Source organism: Oncorhynchus tshawytscha, linkage group LG07 (genome assembly GCF_018296145.1).
Source record: "Oncorhynchus tshawytscha isolate Ot180627B linkage group LG07, Otsh_v2.0, whole genome shotgun sequence".
Classification (NCBI taxonomy): Eukaryota; Metazoa; Chordata; class Actinopteri; order Salmoniformes; family Salmonidae; genus Oncorhynchus; species Oncorhynchus tshawytscha.
The window spans coordinates 955,072-977,219 of NC_056435.1; the positions used below are offsets into that span (position 1 = coordinate 955,072).

A 22,148-nucleotide genomic window follows, 5' to 3' on the forward strand; every position below is an offset into this window, starting at 1 on the left:
TGTTCTGGCCCCCTGACCATCCACTCAAGAAGAGGTCGTCCCACGGCTGAATCTAGTTGATGATCCCTGGCATAGAAGATCAACATGTGTCTCTCTCCATAGTCATTTATGGAGACATGAAATCCGCAAGCGGCAGGGAAGCTCAACATTTTGGGCCTTCTCTCCAGAGACAGAGGCTAAGTGGAGGGCTGTTGGCCCAAAGTGAGGTTTGGGGAGTGGGCAGTTAATCACCTGGCCTCGTGTGCTGACAGATGAGTTATGGAGCAGGCCACAGGTAGAGCCTCAGTCCTCCCACCACTCCTCACCGCCTCCCACCGCAGCACGCCATGCCAACCTGACCTTCGCTTGGGTCATAAATAATGCACTGACCATAAAAGACTGATTATGGGTAATCTGTAGCCCTGGTCTGTCTGGCCACTGGGTGCAAGTTGTCATCAGTGCTGATTTGGCAGCTGCTAGCTGGCTGGTTGTTTGCCGAGCTCTGGACTGAGTTGGGCTAGCGTGCCTCATGGTGGAGCCTGATGTACCAGCAAGGTCCAGCTAAAGGTCATGGCCCGCTGTCCATGGCACTGGTTTCACCAGTGTGTGAGATTTTGATGTATAGTCCAGTCGAATACAATGTGATGTGTTAAGGGTTGAAAGGAGTTTGACAATTGTCCAAGTTATCTTTTTATTGAGTGACGGGGATTTATTGTAAACATTTGTGACAATGTTTCTACATTATTATTACTTTAAGGTATACCTCTAATGAGAATCAACAAGTGTTCAATTTCCTGCTCTATTAAAGTAGAACTTGCAGATCTTTTAATTAAGAATTCAGTAATGAATTAATCCCACAGGTACCTTGCGGTTTGAGGAGAATGGTTTCACATTAATTCTACAGCTTGGAGCTTTAATATCGCAGGGAACAGATACTGAGTTAGAGGGAGTAGAGGGAATTATGTTCCATATTTCTCTTCAACCAAAACAAGGGAGATGATGTCATAAATGAGGTTAGGAGAGAATAATTAAGAATGGATGTAATGATTTTGCCAAGTTGATTTTGCCAAGTTTGGACCTTGGTATCTAATTTCAATTACAATAATGTGTGATTAATAATTTATTAAGCTCCTGAAATAATGACCTTGCCCTAAAAATTATGAATTCATTTTGACATGATAGCAAGCAAGAGCGGGGAATAGTTGATCCCCAATGGTACTGTTTTACATTAAACCCCATGTAACGATCTTCGTCTTCATCGGTTGAGGAGTAGGAAGGATCGGACCAAAACGCAGCGTGGTAAGTGTCCATGATTATTTACTATAACAGAACACGAAAATACCAAATAACAAAGTGAACGTAAGAAATGAAAATCGAAACAGTCCTGAAAGGTGAAAACACAAAACAGGAAACAACTACCCACAAACACCAGGTGGGAAAAGGCTATTTAAGTATGGTTCTCAATCAGAGACAACGATAGACAGCTGCCTCTGATTGGGAACCATACCAGGCCAAACGCATAGAAAAGAAAACATAGAAAAACAACAGAATGCCCACCCCAACTCACGCCCCGACCAACCCAAAATAGAGACATAAAAAAGGAACTAAGGTCAGGGCGTGACACCCCAAATAGGTATTTTGACATGTTTGTAAAAAGGGGGCTGTACTATACTGATACAACAATCATTCATACAGGCAACATTGTGTTGGTCATTATTTTAATAAGGTGAGGTAGTCAGTTCATCGTTGACCTACCATCCATTACTCCTACCCTGGATTTGACTAGATTTTGTCAGATTTTAATTTTTGTAGTAGGTTAGGAGAACTTAAGCAGCAGGTTAAGGGAATTTACATAGCAGGTTAGGATAATTAGGTTATGTTTAGGTAAAGGGTTAGCTAAAATGCCCAAAAAACTACTTTTGCTGTGAATATCACAAAAAATGTATCCCTTCTAGCCATGACCTCCTTCCCTGTCGCATATTGCAACAACCATTTCTATTATGGAAACAAATCCTCCATTTGCCCTCCGGCTCTCTGTGTGCAAACTGTCAGCCAAGGTGTTCTCCACTTTAATATGAACTGCATGGTATCTGTCTGTCATTGCCTTGACATTGAACAGCAGCCTCTCGTCAGCTCCCATTGACATGCTGTCATTAATATTGTTTTATTACCTTGGTATAACCAATATATCCAAAAGTGTACTCAGCTGAATACTCTAGTATGCACTATGCCAGTGTTTCCCAACTCCGGTCCTCAAGGACCCAGTACAGTACATGTTTTTGTTGTGGCCCTCGACAAGCACACCTGTTTCTACTTGTCAACTAATCATCAAGCCCTTGACAAGTTGAACCAGGAGTTTTTGTCTGGGGCTACAACAAAAATGTGTGCTGTTGGGGCTACTGGAGGACCAGAGATGGGAACCACTGCAGTATACAAAAGCCTATACTTCCTGTCTAGTAGACATTTAGTTATGTGTATACAGTAATTGATGTACAGTGGACTGAAAGCGGTGTGTTTGTCCTCGCCACATTGTTCATGAATATACAGTATAGATAGTGCTACTGACTGAACACAAAGCACTACTGTTCTCCATCCTCCTGGCTCTCTTGCTGAACACAAAGCACTACTGTTCTCCATCCTCCTGGCTCTCTTGCTGAAAACAAAGCACTACTGTTCTCCATCCTCCTGGCTCTCTTGCTGAAAACAAAGCACTACTGTTCTCCATCCTCCTGGCTCTCTTGCTGAAAACAAAGCACTACTGTTCTCCATCCTCCTGGCTCTCTTGCTGAACACAAAGCACTACTGTTCTCCATCCTCCTGGCTCTCTTGCTGAACACAAAGCACTACTGTTCTCCATCCTCCTGGCTCTCTTGCTGAACACAAAGCACTACTGTTCTCCATCCTCCTGGCTCTCTTGCTGAAAACAAAGCACTACTGTTCTCCATCCTCCTGGCTCTCTTGCTGAAGACAAAGCACTACTGTTCTCCATCCTCCTGGCTCTCTTGCTGAACACAAAGCACTACTGTTCTCCATCCTCCTGGCTCTCTTGCTGAACACAAAGCACTACTGTTCTCCATCCTCCTGGCTCTCTTGCTGAAAACAAAGCACTACTGTTCTCCATCCTCCTGGCTCTCTTGCTGAACACAAAGCACTACTGTTCTCCATCCTCCTGGCTCTCTTGCTGAACACAAAGCACTACTGTTCTCCATCCTCCTGGCTCTCTTGCTGAACACAAAGCACTACTGTTCTCCATCCTCCTGGCTCTCTTGCTGAACACAAAGCACTACTGTTCTCCATCCTCCTGGCTCTCTTGCTGAAAACAAAGCACTACTGTTCTCCATCCTCCTGGCTCTCTTGCTGAACACAAAGCACTACTGTTCTCCATCCTCCTGGCTCTCTTGCTGAACACAAAGCACTACTGTTCTCCATCCTCCTGGCTCTCTTGCTGAAGACAAAGAAGTTCTCCACAAAGCACTACTGTTCTCCATCCTCCTGGCTCTCTTGCTGAACACAAAGCACTACTGTTCTCCATCCTCCTGGCTCTCTTGCTGAACACAAAGCACTACTGTTCTCCATCCTCCTGGCTCTCTTGCTGAAAACAAAGCACTACTGTTCTCCATCCTCCTGGCTCTCTTGCTGAACACAAAGCACTACTGTTCTCCATCCTCCTGGCTCTCTTGCTGAACACAAAGCACTACTGTTCTCCATCCTCCTGGCTCTCTTGCTGAACACAAAGCACTACTGTTCTCCATCCTCCTGGCTCTCTTGCTAAACACAAAGCACTACTGTTCTCCATCCTCCTGGCTCTCTTGCTGAACACAAAGCACTACTGTTCTCCATCCTCCTGGCTCTCTTGCTGAACACAAAGCACTACTGTTCTCCATCCTCCTGGCTCTCTTGCTGAACACAAAGCACTACTGTTCTCCATCCTCCTGGCTCTCTTGCTGAACACAAAGCACTACTGTTCTCCATCCTCCTGGCTCTCTTGCTGAACACAAAGCACTACTGTTCTCCATCCTCCTGGCTCTCTTGCTGAACACAAAGCACTACTGTTCTCCATCCTCCTGGCTCTCTTGCTGAACACAAAGCACTACTGTTCTCCATCCTCCTGGCTCTCTTGCTGAACACAAAGCACTACTGTTCTCCATCCTCCTGGCTCTCTTGCTGAACACAAAGCACTACTGTTCTCCATCCTCCTGGCTCTCTTGCTGAACACAAAGCGCTACTGTTCTCCATCCTCCTGGCTCTCTTGCTGAACACAAAGCACTACTGTTCTCCATCCTCCTGGCTCTCTTGCTGAAAAGGCAGTGTGACGGATGTGAACCGTTGGAAAGACATCGTAGGACAAAGTGTTGGCCCGGGCCATCGATCACTCAACAGCCAGGCTGACACTATTCTCTCTGTCTCTCCCACCGGGTGAGTTTATCAGCACTGCCCAGAATATTTAACAGGGGGAGCGGACCCGGGGGATCTCATTTGTTCAGGTGTCCATCTGGTGCAGGTTGTCTGGGATAATCTCCACATCATGTCGCATTTGCATCCTCCGCTTCATAAAATGGGAAGACTTAATCGGACAGACCGCGGTGCCCAGTAGAGGGTGTGTCTGACTATGGACCGACCGGGCCTTTGCTTACTGCTTGCTAATCTGCGAGGCTGCGCTAATGCCGTGGCAATTATAGAAGGATTCCACTTGTTTATAATTGGTTGTTGGTTCAGCCTCAAATCTGTGTTACCAGCTTGCGCCCCTGAAATTACCCAATGAGGTTTTCCTAAATGTTGTCATTTGTTGAAATCTGTAGACCAGAATGATTTGATATTATGGTCCAATTGATACAGTGCTCACCCTCTTGAAGAACTAGGCTACACAGCTACTGATGATAGTCGTGAGTGGAGCCAATCTTATTAGCTATACATGCATAGACGGATCAAAGGTCACACTGATTGAGCTCATTGATCACATTGTATGGAATTCTCTGCACACTCAATACCTCTGTCCATTGATTCCAAAAATCCATGGATCCTTTCCTAAGAAGCACTCATCTGGAGTCAAAGGCCAAACATGAACCTGTTTACCTAGCCATAAAAAAACATCAACCAGCTGTAATGACTGATGTATTACTATGGCTGTGGAAAGGTTATACTGCAATCGACTCGAACTCCCTGCTCATTCATGTGAGCATGCTACTGGAGTTCCTGCTGCTGTGGGCCAATTGTTATTGAACAGTTGTACAGATTCAACACAGAGTGATTATTAAACTGAGCACAGTGAAATTGTGCCACACAGTATGGTGCCATAGTGTTGTACATGACTGGGTTGCCAGACCTGGCAGTTACATTATACCCTCACAGCTTTCTCAACTATATCCTATGCAGTACAGTCACAGTTGTAGTCCTCTGGGCTGATAGGCTTTTCTCTATCAGGTCTGACCAGTTACATAATATCAACTCTGGCAAGTCATTTTCTGCTAGCTTGCACCGTATCTGCATAAAGGCGTCGAAACAAAAGGCTCACTCAATCTTCACTGCTGTTGACTTTCAGAACTGCCGTTCTGCATTAGCCCTCGTCTCCCTTCCACCTCCGTTTTCCCCACTTTTCTTTTGCCGTTGCCATCGATAATTTGTGATATCCAGGTTCATCCCTCCTGCATCATTTACATTCCTCCTGGATGGGTGAGAAAACACAATGCAGCTCTGTATGAACGGTCCGGACAACCAGCCACGGCTGAGTGGAGGTGGAGAGATGATTCTTCACGTTGACGAGAGAGGAGAATGTCAAACTTTCCCATATTCTCCCCCCGAACCAGATGGCTCACTGTATCTGGGTGTCAATGGTTTAGATCAAATAACTAGGGCTAATGAGTTAAGAATGTTTTGATCCGTTATTCAAGTACCTGCATTCACTTTCCAAATGTATACTGGACCAAAATATAAACTATTTTTACTGAGTTGCAGTATATATAAGGAAATCAGTCAATTGAAATACATTCATTTGGCTCTAATCTATGGATTTCCCATGACTGGGCAGGGGCACAGCCATACGCCCACCTACTGGGGAGGGGCACAGCCATATGCCCACCTACTGGGGAGGGGCACAGCCATACGCCCACCTACTGGGGAGGGGCACAGCCATACGCCCACCTACTGGGGAGGGGCACAGCCATACGCCCACCTACTGGGGAGGGGCACAGCCACGCCCACCTACTGGGCAGGGGCACAGCCACGCCCACCTACTGGGGAGGGGCAGCCAGCCATCTACTGGGGAGGGGCACAGCCACGCCCATCTACTGGGGAGGGGCACAGCCATACGCCCACCTACTGGGGAGGGGCACAGCCATACGCCCACCTACTGGGGAGGGGCACAGCCATACGCCCACCTACTGGGCAGGGGCACAGCCATAGCCCACCCTGGGGATGCCCACCTACTGGGGAGGGGCACAGCCATACGCCCACCTACTGGGGAGGGGCACAGCCATACGCCCACCTACTGGGGAGGGGCACAGCCATACGCCCACCTACTGGGAGGGGCACAGGACTGGGGAGGGGGGCACAGCCATACGCCCACCTACTGGGGAGGGGCACAGCCATACGCCCACCTACTGGGGAGGGGCACAGCCATACGCCCACCTACTGGGGAGGGGCCAGCCATACGCCCACCTACTGGGGAGGGGCACAGCCATACGCCCACCTACTGGGGAGGGGCACAGCCATACGCCCACCTACTGGGGAGGGGCACAGCCATACGCCCACCTACTGGGGAGGGGCACAGCCATACGCCCACCTACTGGGGAGGGGCACAGCCATACGCCCACCTACTGGGGAGGGGCACAGCCATACGCCCACCTACTGGGGAGGGGCACAGCCATACGCCCACCTACTGGGGGGAGGGGCCCACCACTGGGGAGGGGCCAGCCATACAGGCCCACCTACTGGGGAGCCAGGCCCACCTACTGGGGAGGGCACCTACTGGGGAGCCAGGCCATGGGGAGCCAGGCCCACCACTGGGGAGCCAGGCCCACCTACTGGGAGCCAGGCCCACCCACTGGGGGCACAGGCCCACCTACTGGGGAGCCAGGCCCACCTACTGGGGAGGGGCACAGGCCCACCTACTGGGGATACGCCCACCTACTGGGGGGGCACAGCCATACGCCCACCTACTGGGGAGGGGGGCACCAGCCATACGCCCACCTACTGGGAGGGGCACAGCCATACGCCCACCTACTGGGGAGGGGCACAGCCATACGCCCACCTACTGGGGAGGGGCACAGCCATACGCCCACCTACTGGGGAGGGGCACAGCCACCTACTGGGGAGGGGCACAGCCATACGCCCACCTACTGGGGAGGGGCACAGCCATACGCCCACCTACTACGCCCACCTACTGGGGGGGCACAGCCATACGCTGGGGAGGGGCACAGCCCACCTACTGGGGAGGGGCACAGCCATACGCCCACCTACTGGGGAGGGGCACAGGCCCACCTACTGGGGAGGGGCACAGCCATACGCCCACCTACTGGGGAGCCAGGCCCACCTACTGGGGAGGGGCACAGCCACGCCCACCTACTGGGGAGCCAGGCCCACCTACTGGGGAGGGGCACAGCCAGGCCCACCCACTGGGGAGCCAGGCCCACCTACTGGGGAGCATACGCCCACCTACTGGGGAGCCAGGCCCACCTACTGGGGAGGGGCCAGGCCCACCCACTGGGGAGCCAGGCCCACCTACTGGGGAGCCAGGCCCACCTACTGGGGAGCCAGGCCCACCTACTGGGGAGCCAGGCTGGGGAGCCAGGCCCACCACTGGGGAGCCAGGCCCACCTACTGGGGAGCCAGGCCCACCCACTGGGGAGCCAGGCCCACCACTGGGGAGCCAGGCCCACCCACTGGGGAGCCAGGGGGAGCCAGGCCCACCCACTGGGGAGCCAGGCCCACCTACTGGGGAGCCAGGCCCACCTACTGGGGAGCCAGGCCCACCTACTGGGGAGCCAGGCCCACCCACTGGGGAGCCAGGCCCACCTACTGGGGAGCCAGGCCCACCTACTGGGGAGCCAGGCCCACCCACTGGGGAGCCAGGCCCACCTACTGGGGAGCCAGGCCCACCCACTGGGGAGCCAGGCCCACCTACTGGGGAGCCAGGCCCACCCACTGGGGAGCCAGGCCCACCTACTGGGGAGCCAGGCCCACCCACTGGGGAGCCAGGCCCACCCACTGGGGAGCCAGGCCCAGCCAAGCAGAATTAGTTTTTCCACACAAAAGGGCTTTATTACAGTTTATTACAGTTTCATCAAATGTATACTGTATCAATACCTGTCAACATATAGTGATAGAGGCGTGAGAGAACAACAATGTTATACAAAAATGATTAAACTTATTGATTTGTTCACTTGTGTTTTGCAGGAATTCCACATATTGTATGAAAGTGTCCATGTCACTGACAGTGGCGGAGAACGACACAGACCTCTGCTACAACTCCAAAATGAGGTACTTCGAGAAGGCAGAGTTAAGCAAAAGTAAAGATATCACCTGTCCGGACATTGAGGATTATGTACAGCCGGGGAAGGAGCCAGAGATAGTATGGTACAAGGTAAGAGTCCACTATAACATTATGTCTGTAACTTATTTCAGATTGAATGCCATAGGGGCAGTTTCAAGGATACAAATTAAGCCTAGGCAGGTTCTCCACTGAGGCTGCTTTTTAGCCCAGGATTAGGCCTAGTATGTGTCTGGGAAACCACTGCTATGTGTCATGTATCAAATGTGATACATATATTTATCAGCGTATAATCAGAACTGTATGATCATGTTAATATTTTCAAAAAATGAGAGATTACATTTTTATTTTTATTTTATATTATTATTTTAGGCTAAGCATACTTGTATGTATTGTCTAGCAGCCTATGTGCTTGCTTGATGACAGTAGGTAGATTTATCCACCCATAACTCTCAGCCACTCTGCAGAGCACCCCCTGAGATGTCATTTGTTTTTCATGAGACTCAAACCGTCTGGGGTCTACAGTCCACATTCATGATGTAAATAGTCTAGAAGACAAAGAAATTAACCCCCCCCCAAACGACTGGAGGGGGTCCTCAGAGTCAGACGTCTGGCTCTCTGAGTCGACGAGTGGCCCTCACCGGCCCCGGCTGCCTGCCCACAGTGTAACAGCAGACTGACAGAGTAGCCGACGGAGGCCAGGGGCCAATTCATCAAAACTAGATGAATGTCGGATTAGATGGCCACAGTGCTTCTTCAGTTTCCCAGTGAATCAAATTAAAACATTGATAATGACTGTGGCCCTAGAATATTCTAGTTATTTGCTCTGTCTCTGGAAGCAGAGCTGTTTGAATTCTGGGAGACCCGCGAGCGCAGGTGGAAACAACCCACGGTATTCCAGTTTTCCTGCTGTGGATGAATGAGTTTATGTGGAACAAGTTCCCTTTTCCAAAGGCCTCGTTCTTCCTCTGGGTTCATTCCCACCAAAATTAACTGCTTCAACCGAAACGCTGTTCTTCTAGTGGGAACTTAGCGATATAATGTTGTATAATAGATCACACTCGTCTTGCCAAAAACAGGAACTCAATACAACAACACTAAATACCAGATGAGAATGCATTTGTGATCAAAGAGATGTTAGAAGTTTGGAATGGTTCGATGCATTTCGTCAGGCGTCCATTTTTTCCACATGTCTACATTGTATGTTGTAAAAAGTGTAATCTAAGTCCAACTGTATACTGCTTTTCTGTTTCTTCGTGGTGTTTTACATTCATAATCCTTCTCTCTATTTGAATCGAAGGAATGCAAGCCAAAGCAGTGGAGACAAAGCATTGTAAGGAGAAGAGATACTCTCTCTATCCGGGAGGTGCGTGAAGATGACATTGGAAATTACACGTGTGAATTACAGTTTGGCAGCTTCGTGGTGAGAAGAACCACAGAACTATCTGTTACAGGTAAGAGAAACTCCTTTGCGGGTCACATGTGCTCCATGCTGGGCCACTGGGGATAACTTGCATTGTGTTTTTATTGGCATTGATGAATGTTCATGTTGTTTTGTCTGTCAGCGAGGCAGAGTTCATTCTTTGTGGGAGAGCGGATTTAATAATCATTGCCATTGTGCAGCTGTGTCGTGTTCGTCGTCTATTTTGGGGATGGCCACAATAGTTGTTTGCATATGAGCAGATCTTCTGCTTGGCTGAAATGAAGAATACGATTAGATTTTTTTTTAAACACAGATATCTGAGGTGTACATTCAGGAAGAAAATGTTGATGGGATTATGTTGCAGCAGACATCTCATTAGAAATAGGTCAGAATGCTGACATTTATCCATAGTAGTTATATATATATACATGGTAATGGTAAATCTCTTACTACTTGTTGTTGTGTTGTCACTACCAAACACACCTGTTCTGCTAAGACAGTAGTTGTGAACCTTGTTGTCAGGGTTGTGGCTTCAACACCTCTGTGCTGTCGTGCTTAATTGCTAAGTAGTAGAATTTGCACAGAGCCACTTCATCACTTTTTCTCAACTAAGACTGTTCAAATATTAAAGCTTGAACTTAACGTTCCTTATCTTTAGAGGGAGGGGTGTGACAGAATAGAGATCGCTCGCCACCGCCACCTCCACCGCTAACGTTGATGTGCAGTAACAACTTGGACAGTCTTGATGGAAAACCCATAGTACAGGTGCATTTAATCAATGACACAATGATTACAAAAAGATCTACTCTACTCAGTCTTGCACTCATGGCTGAACCCTGAAAAGAAAACACCAGAGAAAACCACTGTAGCAAGATATATTAAGAGCTGTTACATGTCAATGCATCACACCCATCGTCCATAGTGGTCTCGAGGTCAAGCAAACTATTTGCAGTTTACGGCTATCTGATTACAGTTTATTATCCCCTAAAGAGACAAAGGCAGACTCCATAGAAGACCCATTTCACTCATTTCACTCATGTTCCCTGCTGCCTCAGACGGTCCTCGTCCTCTGGGACGATTCCCTTCCCCTCACAAAGAGACGCATTTAGCATTTTTGGATGAGGGATAGTTCACTCAAAATACAAAATGACACATTGGTTTCCTTTCCCTGTAAGCAGTCTATGGACAAGGTATGACAGTAATCCATGCGTTGGTTGAGTTTCTCTGGCACATCCACATGCTACCGTTTTAACATGATGCAGCGAAAAATTACAATCACGGTCCCATGACTTGAATGGGATTTGTGCCACGAATGCTAAACTATTAGCATGTGGAAAGGGAAACTAAACCAAAGCATGGATTGCTGTCATACCTTGTCCATAGACTGCTTACAGGGAAAGGAAACCAATATGTCATTTAGTAAAACTCTCTCTTTAAGCGAGAAAACGTCCTGCTTTTGTGTTTGCAAATTTGTTATCTGAGGTCTCTCTCTCTCTCTCTCTCTCTCATATATATATATATATATATATATAATAATAATTACACGCTTCCGCCCACATATAGAGGGCAGAGGAAAGAACATGGCCCACCTACACACATCATGTACAGTACATGTACATAGACATGCATACATAAATTACTTCCTGTAATAAAGACAAACCCTGAGAGTACAAAACATTCCATGACATAGACTGAACAGGTGAATCCAGGTGAACGCTATGATCCCTTATTGATGTCACTTGTTATATCCACTTAAATCAGTGTAGATGAAGCAGGGGAGACAGGGTAAACAAGGTTTTTTAAGCCTTGAGAGAATTGAGACATGGATTGTGTCTGTGTGCCATTCAGAGGGTGAATGGGCAAGACAAAAGATTTAAGTGCCTTGGAACAGAGTATGGTAGTAGGTGCCAGGCGCACCAGTTTGAGTGTGTCAAGAACTGCAACGCTGCTGTGTTTTTCAGCCTCAACAGTTTCCCGTGTGTATCAAGAATGGTCCCCCCCCAAAGGACATCCAGCCAAGTTGACACAACCATGGGAAACGTTGAAGTCAACATGGGCCAGCACCCCTGTGGAGGGCTTTCAACACCTTGTAGAGTCCGTGCCCCAACGAGTTGAGGCAACTCAATATTAGGAAGCTGGTTCTAATGTTTCATCCACTGTGTGTATGTGCTGTAGCTAACTCAGTCCTTGAAGCAAAATTACCTTTAAATGACACATAGGACATTAGTTTAGACACATACATCCGTTAGAACTTTCATTACAATAATAGAACATTGAATGACAACAAGCCCATTGGCCATTTCATAAAAGACCAGTCTCACCAGTTCTACATATAAACAAGACTATTTCCTCTAACGGGGGGCTATGTTGCCGTGATGTGGTAGTTGTGTTGGACCCGGTGTGATCTGGAGGAAGTGGTACATTGTGTGACGTCCATCTAGTGCTCATGTGTTTGCAAAACAATCAGATTATCCTGATTTAATATGCAGCCATAATCATAACAATGCTTTCCTACACTATACTGTACAGTACGTCTCTCAGTATCCTACAGGGAAGCCACGATCCTGGTCCATACATTGTATAGTGTTGAATAGTCTGTATCAATACAGTACAGAACAATATGTTAGGTAGTTGTTGTGTGACTGGTGTAAATGGAGATATCTTCTGTTAAGACTATTATGACTCAAAGGCTGCATCTGTTTCTCCTTCCTGGCATGGCCAGGTGGTTCGTGTACCTGGTGAAAGAAAGGGAAATGAATTGATACATTACATGAAACAGTCACATCAAGTGTTTTTGAACTTGTCTTCAGCCACAGTGATCATGTTTTTAATGATTCACCCGCATGTGATCGTGTCAGACAGACTGTGAGATATCATATTGGTCCATCATAATGGCGCCAAAGGAGACGGCTGCCGTTTTACGATCCCGTAACCAATTGTGCTATTATGTATGTTTTTTCGCGTTATTTGTAACTTATTTTGTACATAATGTTTCTGCCATATTGTTTCTGCCACCGTGTCTAATGGGCAGAAATTCTTCTTCTTCTTCAACGAGTCGGATGGGAAGGATTTACTCCAGACACCAGACAAGGCCCTCATCCAGATCATTTGCAGGTGGAAAAGACAGAGATAATCGATAACAAAATAGACAAACTACGAGCACGTATATCCTACCAACGGGACATTAAAACTGTAATATCATATGTTTCACTGAGTCGTGGCTGAACTACGACATGATTAACATTCAGCGGGCGGGTTTTAAGTTTTTTCGGCAGGATAGAACAGCGGCCTCTGGTAAGCCAAGGGGTGGCAGGCCTATGTATATTTGTAAACAACAGCTGGTGCACAAAATATAAGGAAGTCTCAAGGTTTTGCTCGCATGAGGTAGAGTGTCTCATGAAAAGCTGTAGACCACACTATTTACCAAGATAGTTTACATCTATATTTTTCGTAGCTGTCTTTATACCACAGCAAACCGATGCTGGCACTATGAGCTGTATACAGTCATAAGCAAACAGGAAAACGCTCTTCCAGGGGCGGCACTCCTAGTGGCCGGGGACTTAAACTTCTTGACGCACCCATCCCTTTAGCGGGATCATTCATTTTCATCAACACCTGCTGAATTGCAGCGCGCCAAATTCAAATTAAATTACTAAAAATATTTAATGTTCATGAAATCACAAGTGCAATATAGCAAAACACAGCTTAGGTTGTTGTTAATCCACCTGACGTGTCAGATTTCAATACAGCTTTTCGGCAAAAGCATAACAAGCATTTATGTAAAAACATCTCTCTCAGTAGACAAAATATTACAAACACCTAGCAGCCAAGTAGATTGGTCACGAATGTCAGAAAAGCAATAGATTAAATTGCTTACCTTTGATGATCTTCGGATGTTTGCACTCACGAGACTCCCAGTTACGCAATAAATGTTCCTTTTGTTCCGTAAAGATTATTTTTATATCCAAAATACCTCCATTTGTTTGGCGCGTTATGTTCAGAAATCCACAGGCTCGCAGACGAAAATTCCAAATAGTATCCGTAATGTCCACAGAAACATGTCAACGTTTTTTATAAACAATCCTGAGGTTGTTTTTAAAATGTATAATCGATAATATATCAACCGGGACTGTCGCTTTTTCAATAGGAGAGGGAGAGACAATGGCTGCCCCACTCTGTTGCACAAGCAAAACTCTGCGAACACCCAGTTATCCACTGATGCGATATTATCTTTCGCGCTTATTTTTCAAAATAAAAGCCTGAAACTATGTCTAAAGACTGTTGACACCTTGAGGAAGCCATAGGAAAAGGAATCTGGTTGATATACCTTTAAATAGAGGCAAGGCATCCAATGGAACAGAGAGCTTTCAGGAAAAACAGCACATCCTGGTTTGATTTTCCTCAGGTTTTCGCCTGCAATATCAGTTCTGTTATACTTACAGACAATATTTTGACAGTTTTGGAAACTTTACAGTGTTTTCTATCCTAATCTGACTATATGCATATTCTAGTTTCTGTGCCTGAGAAATAGGCAGTTTCAAATGGGTACGTTTTTTGTTGTTGCCAAAAATGAAAATCCTGCCCCCTACACTCAAGAAGTTAATGCAGGGATATTCATATCCATTCTACCTTGTTAAATGTGCATGTTAAATGTGCAACCAGAGGGAAAACTCTAGACCACCTTTACTCTACACACAGAGACAAGGCTCTCCCTCGCCCTCCATTTGGCAAATCTGACCATAATAATATCCTCCTGAATCCTGCTTAAAAGCAAAAACTAAAGCAGGAAGCACCAGTGACTCTGTCAGTAAGAAAGTGGTCAGATGAAGCAGATGCTAAGCTACAGGACTGTTTTGCTAGCACAGACTGGAATATGTTCCGGGATTCTTCTGATGCCGTTGAGGAGTACACCACATCAGTCACTGGTTTCATCAATAAGTGCATCGATGGCGTCATCCAAACAGTGACCATACGTACATACCCCAACCCGAAACCATGGATTACCGGCAACATCCGCACTGAGCTAAAGGGTAAAGCTGCTGCTTTCAAGGAGCAGGACTCTAATCCGGAAGCTTATAAGAAATCCCGCTATACCCTCTGACAAACCATCAAACAGGCAAAAACATTCACAATGCCACAGGGTCAGATGGATTAACAGGATGTGTACTCTGTATACTCACATCAACACCATTATCCCATTATCCCAGAAACCCTAGACCCACTCCAATTTGCATAACGCCCCAACACATCCACAGATCTCTATTGAACTCAACACTGCCCTTTGCCACCTAGACAAAAGGACCTATGTGAGAATGCTATTCATTGACTACAGCTCAGCGTTCAACACCATAGTGCCCTCAAAGCTCATCACTAAGCTAAGGACCCTGGGACTAAACACCTCCCTCTGCAACTTGATCCTGGACTTCCTGACGGGCCGCCCCCGGTTGATAAGGGTAGGGAACGACACATCCGCCACTCTAATCCTCAACACAGGGGCCCCTCATGGATGCGTGCTCAGTCCCCTTCTGTACTCGCTGTTCGCTCATGCATGGCCAGGCACAACTCCAACACCATCATCAAGTTTGCCAATGACACAACAGTGGTAGGCCTGATCACCGACAATGATGAGACAGCCTATAGGGAGGTGGTCAGAGACCTGGCCGTATGGTGCCAGGACAACAACCTCTCCCTCAATGTGATCAAGACAAAGGACATGATTGTGGACTACAGGAACAGGAGGACCGAGCACGTCCCCATTCTCATCGACAGGGCTGTAGTAGAACAGGTTGAGAACATCAACTTCCTTGGTGTCCACATCACCAACAAACTACCATGGTCCAAACACACTAAGACAGTGACGGGGTTGGTTCCTTGTTCCTTGACAATCATCTGCTTATTGGTGAAATCAGCAATCAAACAATGTCTTTAAGTAAATCAATCATTTATTTATTAATGCAATTGCAGACAGAAGTTGACAACGGGAACATAGCACGCATGTTTCCGAGTAAGTTCTGCACCCCACCTAAGGGCACAGCTGATTTCATACATGTGATCACTCCCTAGTGGTATGATCACCTACATCAATGTATGTGTGTATCAATAAGCTGGTCTTTGGGACCCACCCCCTACAACAGTCGTGAAGCGGGCACGACAAAACCTATTCCCCTCAGGAGACTGAAAAGATTAGACAGATCCTCAAAGGTTCTACAGCTGCACCATCAAGAGCATCCTGACTGGTTGCATCACTGCCTGGTATGGCAACTGCTCTGCCTCCGACCGCAAGGCACTACAGAGGGTAGTGCGTACGGCCCAGTTTCCTGCCATCTAGGACCTCCATACCAGGCGGTGTCAGAGTAAGGCCCTAAAAATTGTCAAAGACTCCAGCCACCCTAGTCATAGACTGTTCTCTCTGCTACCGCACGGCAAGCTTTACCGGAGCGCCAAGTCTAGGGCCAAAAGACTTAACAGCTTCTACCCCCAAGCCATAAGATTCCTGAACAGCTAAACAAAATGCTACCCAGACCCCTCTTTTACGCTGCTGCTACTCTCTGTTTGTAATCTATGCATAGTCACTTTAACTCTACCTACATGTATATATTACCTCAATTACCTCGACTAACCGGTGCCCCTGCACATTGACTCTGTACCTGTACCCCCTGTATATAGCCTTGCTTGTTATTTTGCTGCTGCTGTTGAATTATTTTCAATTTTTTACTGATCTATTTTTTATTTAACACTTATTAAATCATTGTTGGTTAAGGGCTTGTAAGTAAGCATTTCACTGTAAGGTTGTATTCGGCGCATGTGACAAATAAAATGTGACTTGATTTGAGATGAGTCTAATATCTACGGTATCGATATTCATAGGCCTATATCTTGTATAATGTACTTCTTATACAAGGATCTCAATAATTCTCACAAAGAGTGTAAATGTAATTCCTTTCATTTCTGTAGAATTACTAGCCGTTCCTCTGGGTCTATTATGATCAGACTACTGCAGTCCATCTCTTCTCTCCTCCCCAACCTTTGTCCCTGTTCTCTGTATCAATGGTCAACTGGCCTGTTATAACAGGAGAAGAGTATGAAAGATCACGCTCCATTGGACTGTCTTGAGGACCTCTTTTTATTCATAGTGATGTCTTCAGCCGTTGGTGGACCTATTGAACTGGATATTATTCCTAAATGAAATGTGGGATTTTATGATTGTTTTACAAGGTGTGCCGTTTGATCCGGTGGATTGAAAACCGCACAATAAAGGGTGGATAATGATCCACCTACTCAATTGGCTGTTATAGTGTCTTCTTGTGCTGCACAGAGGGAAACGAATGGTCTGCATGTTTAGCTAATGACTAGAGACCGATGGCAGTGGTGATCTTGCTTTTTATTTCCTAATAAAGCACAATAAAGTGATGGTAATACTAGGCCTACCGTTGACAAAGGAAAAGGCTTAAGTAGAGAAGGACAATACTCCAAATGCCCCCAGGTTCAAAGAAACAGGCTAGTAAATAACCTTATCCTATCCTACAGATTCCTGCATCATTTCATTAGACATACAATACCTCCGCAAGGATTTACCACAGCAAGTAAGAACAGGAATTTGTGGATCTATAGCTCTGAAACTCTGCTGTATGGTTCCATTCCACTGGCTGTTCTCTCAGTTATGCATCCCAAATGTCACCCTATTCCCTATGTAGTGCACTACTTTTGACCAGGGCCCATAGGGCACACATTTTAGATGCAGGCCAGCGACTAGGCTCTGCTGAATGGGCAGCCATTACAGAACAGAGGTCTCTCCTCTTGTCTTGGCTCTGTGAAGTTGACTCATTAGCATATGAAGTAGGGTGATTAATAAGGGCCGTTCTAATTGATAGAGTATAATTAGACTGTCCAAAGGAGCACGGGGAAAAGGAACCTGAAGAATTTGGCTGCAGGAGAAATTATGTCTCTCTGTGAGAACATGTTTGATATGTTAGTACTTTTATCCCTTATTTAAAGGTGGTAGATAAGTGCTATTCATTGGGGCTTTCTCTTTTCTCTGTACTTCTCCATTAGAAATCTTCATTTGGGAGATTATTCGCAGAGATGGTCCGCTTATTAGACTTTGAAGTACCCCACATTACCATACGTTTTAAGGGAAGGTTAAGGATTGACACTAGCCGAGAAGCAAAAGAAATGTGTGTGTGTGTGTGTGTAGGTGTAGGTGTGTGTGTGTAGGTGTGTGTGCACTAATGGAATGTTCTATGTGTGTATACACTTTGCAAGTCAGAGGGTAGATCAAGGCTGGTATTATCTCTAAAGCCAGAGTTATCCTGTTTTATTATCTGACATTTTTAATCCAGTCCATCAGAGAAACACTGGATCATTAGAGATACAATGGATGTGATGTAGCAATACATTAATTACATCACATGTTCAGAACAAGCAGAAGAAAAGTGCTATGGGCCTGTCATGCCAAATAATGTCCCCCGGCCAAATAGTGTCCCCCTCTACGTCCCATTGGGATTTGATAAACTATTAGCGTCCGTTGCTATATTAAGGGTGATGACCTAATGATTATACTTTTGGAGATCATTACAGCCTAAATTAGGTTATTTCTATCATCGCATTGCAAACAAGGCTGATTGGCCAGGGGACTATTGGCATGACAGGCCCTAAACTGTTCCTCCTCACAGAACAGATCGGATCAGAACAGAATAGCACAGAACAGCACACAGCTCAGAGGAACTTTCATCACATGTCACTTATCATCCCGTCGTCCTGGCAACAGAGTAACCGAATCTGCCATTGGGCTGAATTAGTACGCTTTTTTTCTGTGATATTCCATGTAATGAGGTGGAGGGAGAAGGATAAGGGGAGGTGGGTGAAGTAAGGGGAGGGAATGGAATTATGGTGAGATAGAGGGGAGGACAGGAGTATACTTGTCTTACTCACTCAGCTTCAAGTGCACTGCTTCTCAGAGGAAGAGAGGGTTCTTACCTGTGATGGATGGCCATGTGATCAATTACAGTGATTTGTCATGTGCAGACAGCACTCATTTTCATAAAGGCATTACTGGACTGTATGTGACAGAGGGGAAATGGACCCATGGCTCGCTGCCTCAAACTTCTCCTTGATTGGTTTACGCTGAGGTGCTGCGAAAGGAACCTTGCCCTGAGAGGACCCCTTCAATCTCTCTATATATTGTAGATCCCTACTTTTTCCTCTAGAAGATCTATCCTCTCTTCACCTGTGGATTTATTTTCAGCATATTTTATAACAAATTGCCGTACTTTGTGTAACCTCACTCCATCTTTTCAAGCATGCACTCCTTTTCAGTTGACATGGTTAGCCTTGTCCATTCATCACTCGCTACTGTGTTCACTACAGACAGAATGGCTCAATATATCAGTTCAGATTTACCATTCACTACAGACAGAATGGCTCAATATATCAGTTCAGATTTACCTTTCACTACAGACAGAATGGCTCAATATATCAGTTCAGATTTACCTTTCACTACAGACAGAATGGCTCAATATATCAGTTCAGATTTACCATTCACTACAGACAGAATGGTTCAATATATCAGTTTAGATTTACCATTCACAACAGACAGAATGGTTCAATATATCAGTTTAGATTTACCATTCACTACAGATAGAATGGCTCAATATATCAGTTCAGATTTACCATTCACTATAGACAGAATGGACTACAGACAGAATGGACTACAGACAGAATGGTTCAATATATCAGTTCAGATTTACCATTCACTACAGACAGAATGGTTCAATATATCAGTTCATATTTACCATTCACTACAGACAGAATGGTTCAATATATCAGTTCATATTTACCATTCACTACAGACAGAATGGTTCAATATATCAGTTCAGATTTAACATTCACTACAGACAGAATGGCTCAATATATCAGCTCAGATTTACCATTCACTACAGACAGAATGGTTCAATATATCAGTTCAGATTTACCTTTCACTACAGACAGAATGGTTCAATATATCAGTTCAGATTTACCATTCACTACAGACAGAATGGCTCAATATATCAGTTCAGATTTACCATTCACTACAGACAGAATGGCTCAATATATCAGTTCAGATTTACCATTCACTACAGACAGAATGGCTCAATATATCAGTTCAGATCTACCATTCACTACAGACAGAATGGACTACAGACAGAATGGCTCAATATATCAGTTCAGATTTACCATTCACTACAGACAAAATGGCTCAATATATCAGTTCAGATTTACCATTCACTACAGACAGAATGGCTCAATATATCAGTTCAGATTTACCATTCACTACAGACAGAATGGCTCAATATATCAGTTCAGATCTACCATTCACTACAGACAGAATGGCTCAATATAACAGTTCATATTTACCATTCACTACAGACAGAATGGCTCAATATATCAGTTCATATTTACCATTCACTACAGACAGAATGGACTACAGACAGAATGGCTCAATATATCAGTTCAGATTTACCATTCACCACAGACAGAATGGCTCAATATATCAGTTCAGAATTACCATTCACTACAGACAGAATGGCTCAATATATCAGTTCAGATTTACCATTCACTACAGACAGAATGGTCAATATATCAGTTCAGATCTACCATTCACTACAGACAGAATGGACTACGGACAGAACAACTCACTATATCAGTTCAGATTTACCATTCACTACAGACAGAATAACTCACTATATCAGTTCAGATTTACCATTCACTACAGACAGAATGGCTCAATATATCAGTTCATATTTACCATTCACTACAGACAGAATGGTTCAATATATCAGTTCAGATTTACCATTCACTACAGACAGAATGGTTCAATATATCAGTTCAGATTTACCATTCACTACAGACAGAATGGTTCAATATATCAGTTCAGATTTACCTTTCACTACAGACAGAATGGTTCAATATATCAGTTCAGATTTACCATTCACTACAGACAGAATGGACTACAGACAGAATGGCTCAATATATCAGTTCAGATTTACCATTCACTACAGACAGAATAACTCACTATATCAGTTCAGATTTACCATTCACTACAGACAGAATGGCTCAACATATCAGTTCAGATTTACCTTTCACTACAGACAGAATGGTTCAATATATCAGTTCAGATTACCATTCACTACAGACAGAATAACTCACTATATCAGTTCAGATTTACCATTCACTACAGACAGAATGGCTCAACATATCAGTTCAGATTTACCTTTCACTACAGACAGAATGGTTCAATATATCAGTTCATATTACCATTCACTACAGACAGAATGGCTCAATATATCAGTTCATATTTACCATTCACTACAGACAGAATGGACTACAGACAGAATGGCTCAATATATCAGTTCAGATTTACCATTCACTACAGACAGAATGGTTCAATATATCAGTTTAGATTTACCATTCACTACAGATAGAATGGCTCAATATATCAGTTCAGATTTTCCATTCACTACAGACAGAATGGACTACAGACAGAATGGCTCAATATATCAGTTCAGATTTACCATTCACTACAGACAGAATGGTTCAATATATCAGTTTAGATTTACCATTCACTACAGATAGAATGGCTCAATATATCAGTTTAGATTTACCATTCACTACAGATAGAATGGCTCAATATATCAGTTTCGATTTACCATTCACTACAGACAAAATGGCTCAATATATCAGTTCAGATTTACCATTCACTACAGACAGAATGGCTCAATATATCAGTTCAGATTTACCATTCACTACAGACAGAATGGCTCAATATATCAGTTCAGATCTACCATTCACTACAGACAGAATGGCTCAATATATCAGTTCAGATTTACCATTCACTACAGACAGAATGGACGACAGACAGAATGGCTCAATATATCAGTTCAGATTTACCATTCACCACAGACAGAATGGCTCAATATATCAGTTCAGAATTACCATTCACTACAGACAGAATGGCTCAATATATCAGTTCAGATTTACGATTCACTACAGACAGAATGGTCAATATATCAGTTCAGATCTACCATTCACTACAGACAGAATGGACTACAGACAGAACAACTCACTATATCAGTTCAGATTTACCATTCACTACAGACAGAATGGCTCAATATATCAGTTCAGATCTACCATTCACTACAGACAGAATGGCTCAATATAACAGTTCATATTACCATTCACTACAGACAGAATGGACTACAGACAGAATGGCTCAATATATCAGTT

The 22,148-nt window shown here is 44.9% G+C and overlaps 1 protein-coding gene across 6 annotated transcripts in view; it reads left to right on the forward strand.

Moving 5' to 3' along the window:
- LOC112267659 (interleukin-1 receptor accessory protein-like 1) overlaps positions 1–22,148 on the forward strand; it is an 810,683-nt gene that overhangs the window by 548,033 nt on the left and 240,502 nt on the right. For 4 of the 6 annotated variants that reach the window (XM_042323756.1, XM_042323755.1, XM_042323752.1 and 1 more), the window contains exons 2-3: positions 8,371–8,557; positions 9,765–9,918. The exons of the other annotated variants lie outside the window; for them this stretch is intronic. In XM_042323756.1, coding sequence (XP_042179690.1) covers positions 8,371–8,557; positions 9,765–9,918 — 341 coding nt within the window. The remainder of the gene's footprint in view (positions 1–8,370; positions 8,558–9,764; positions 9,919–22,148) is intronic. 6 annotated transcript variants of the gene reach the window in all.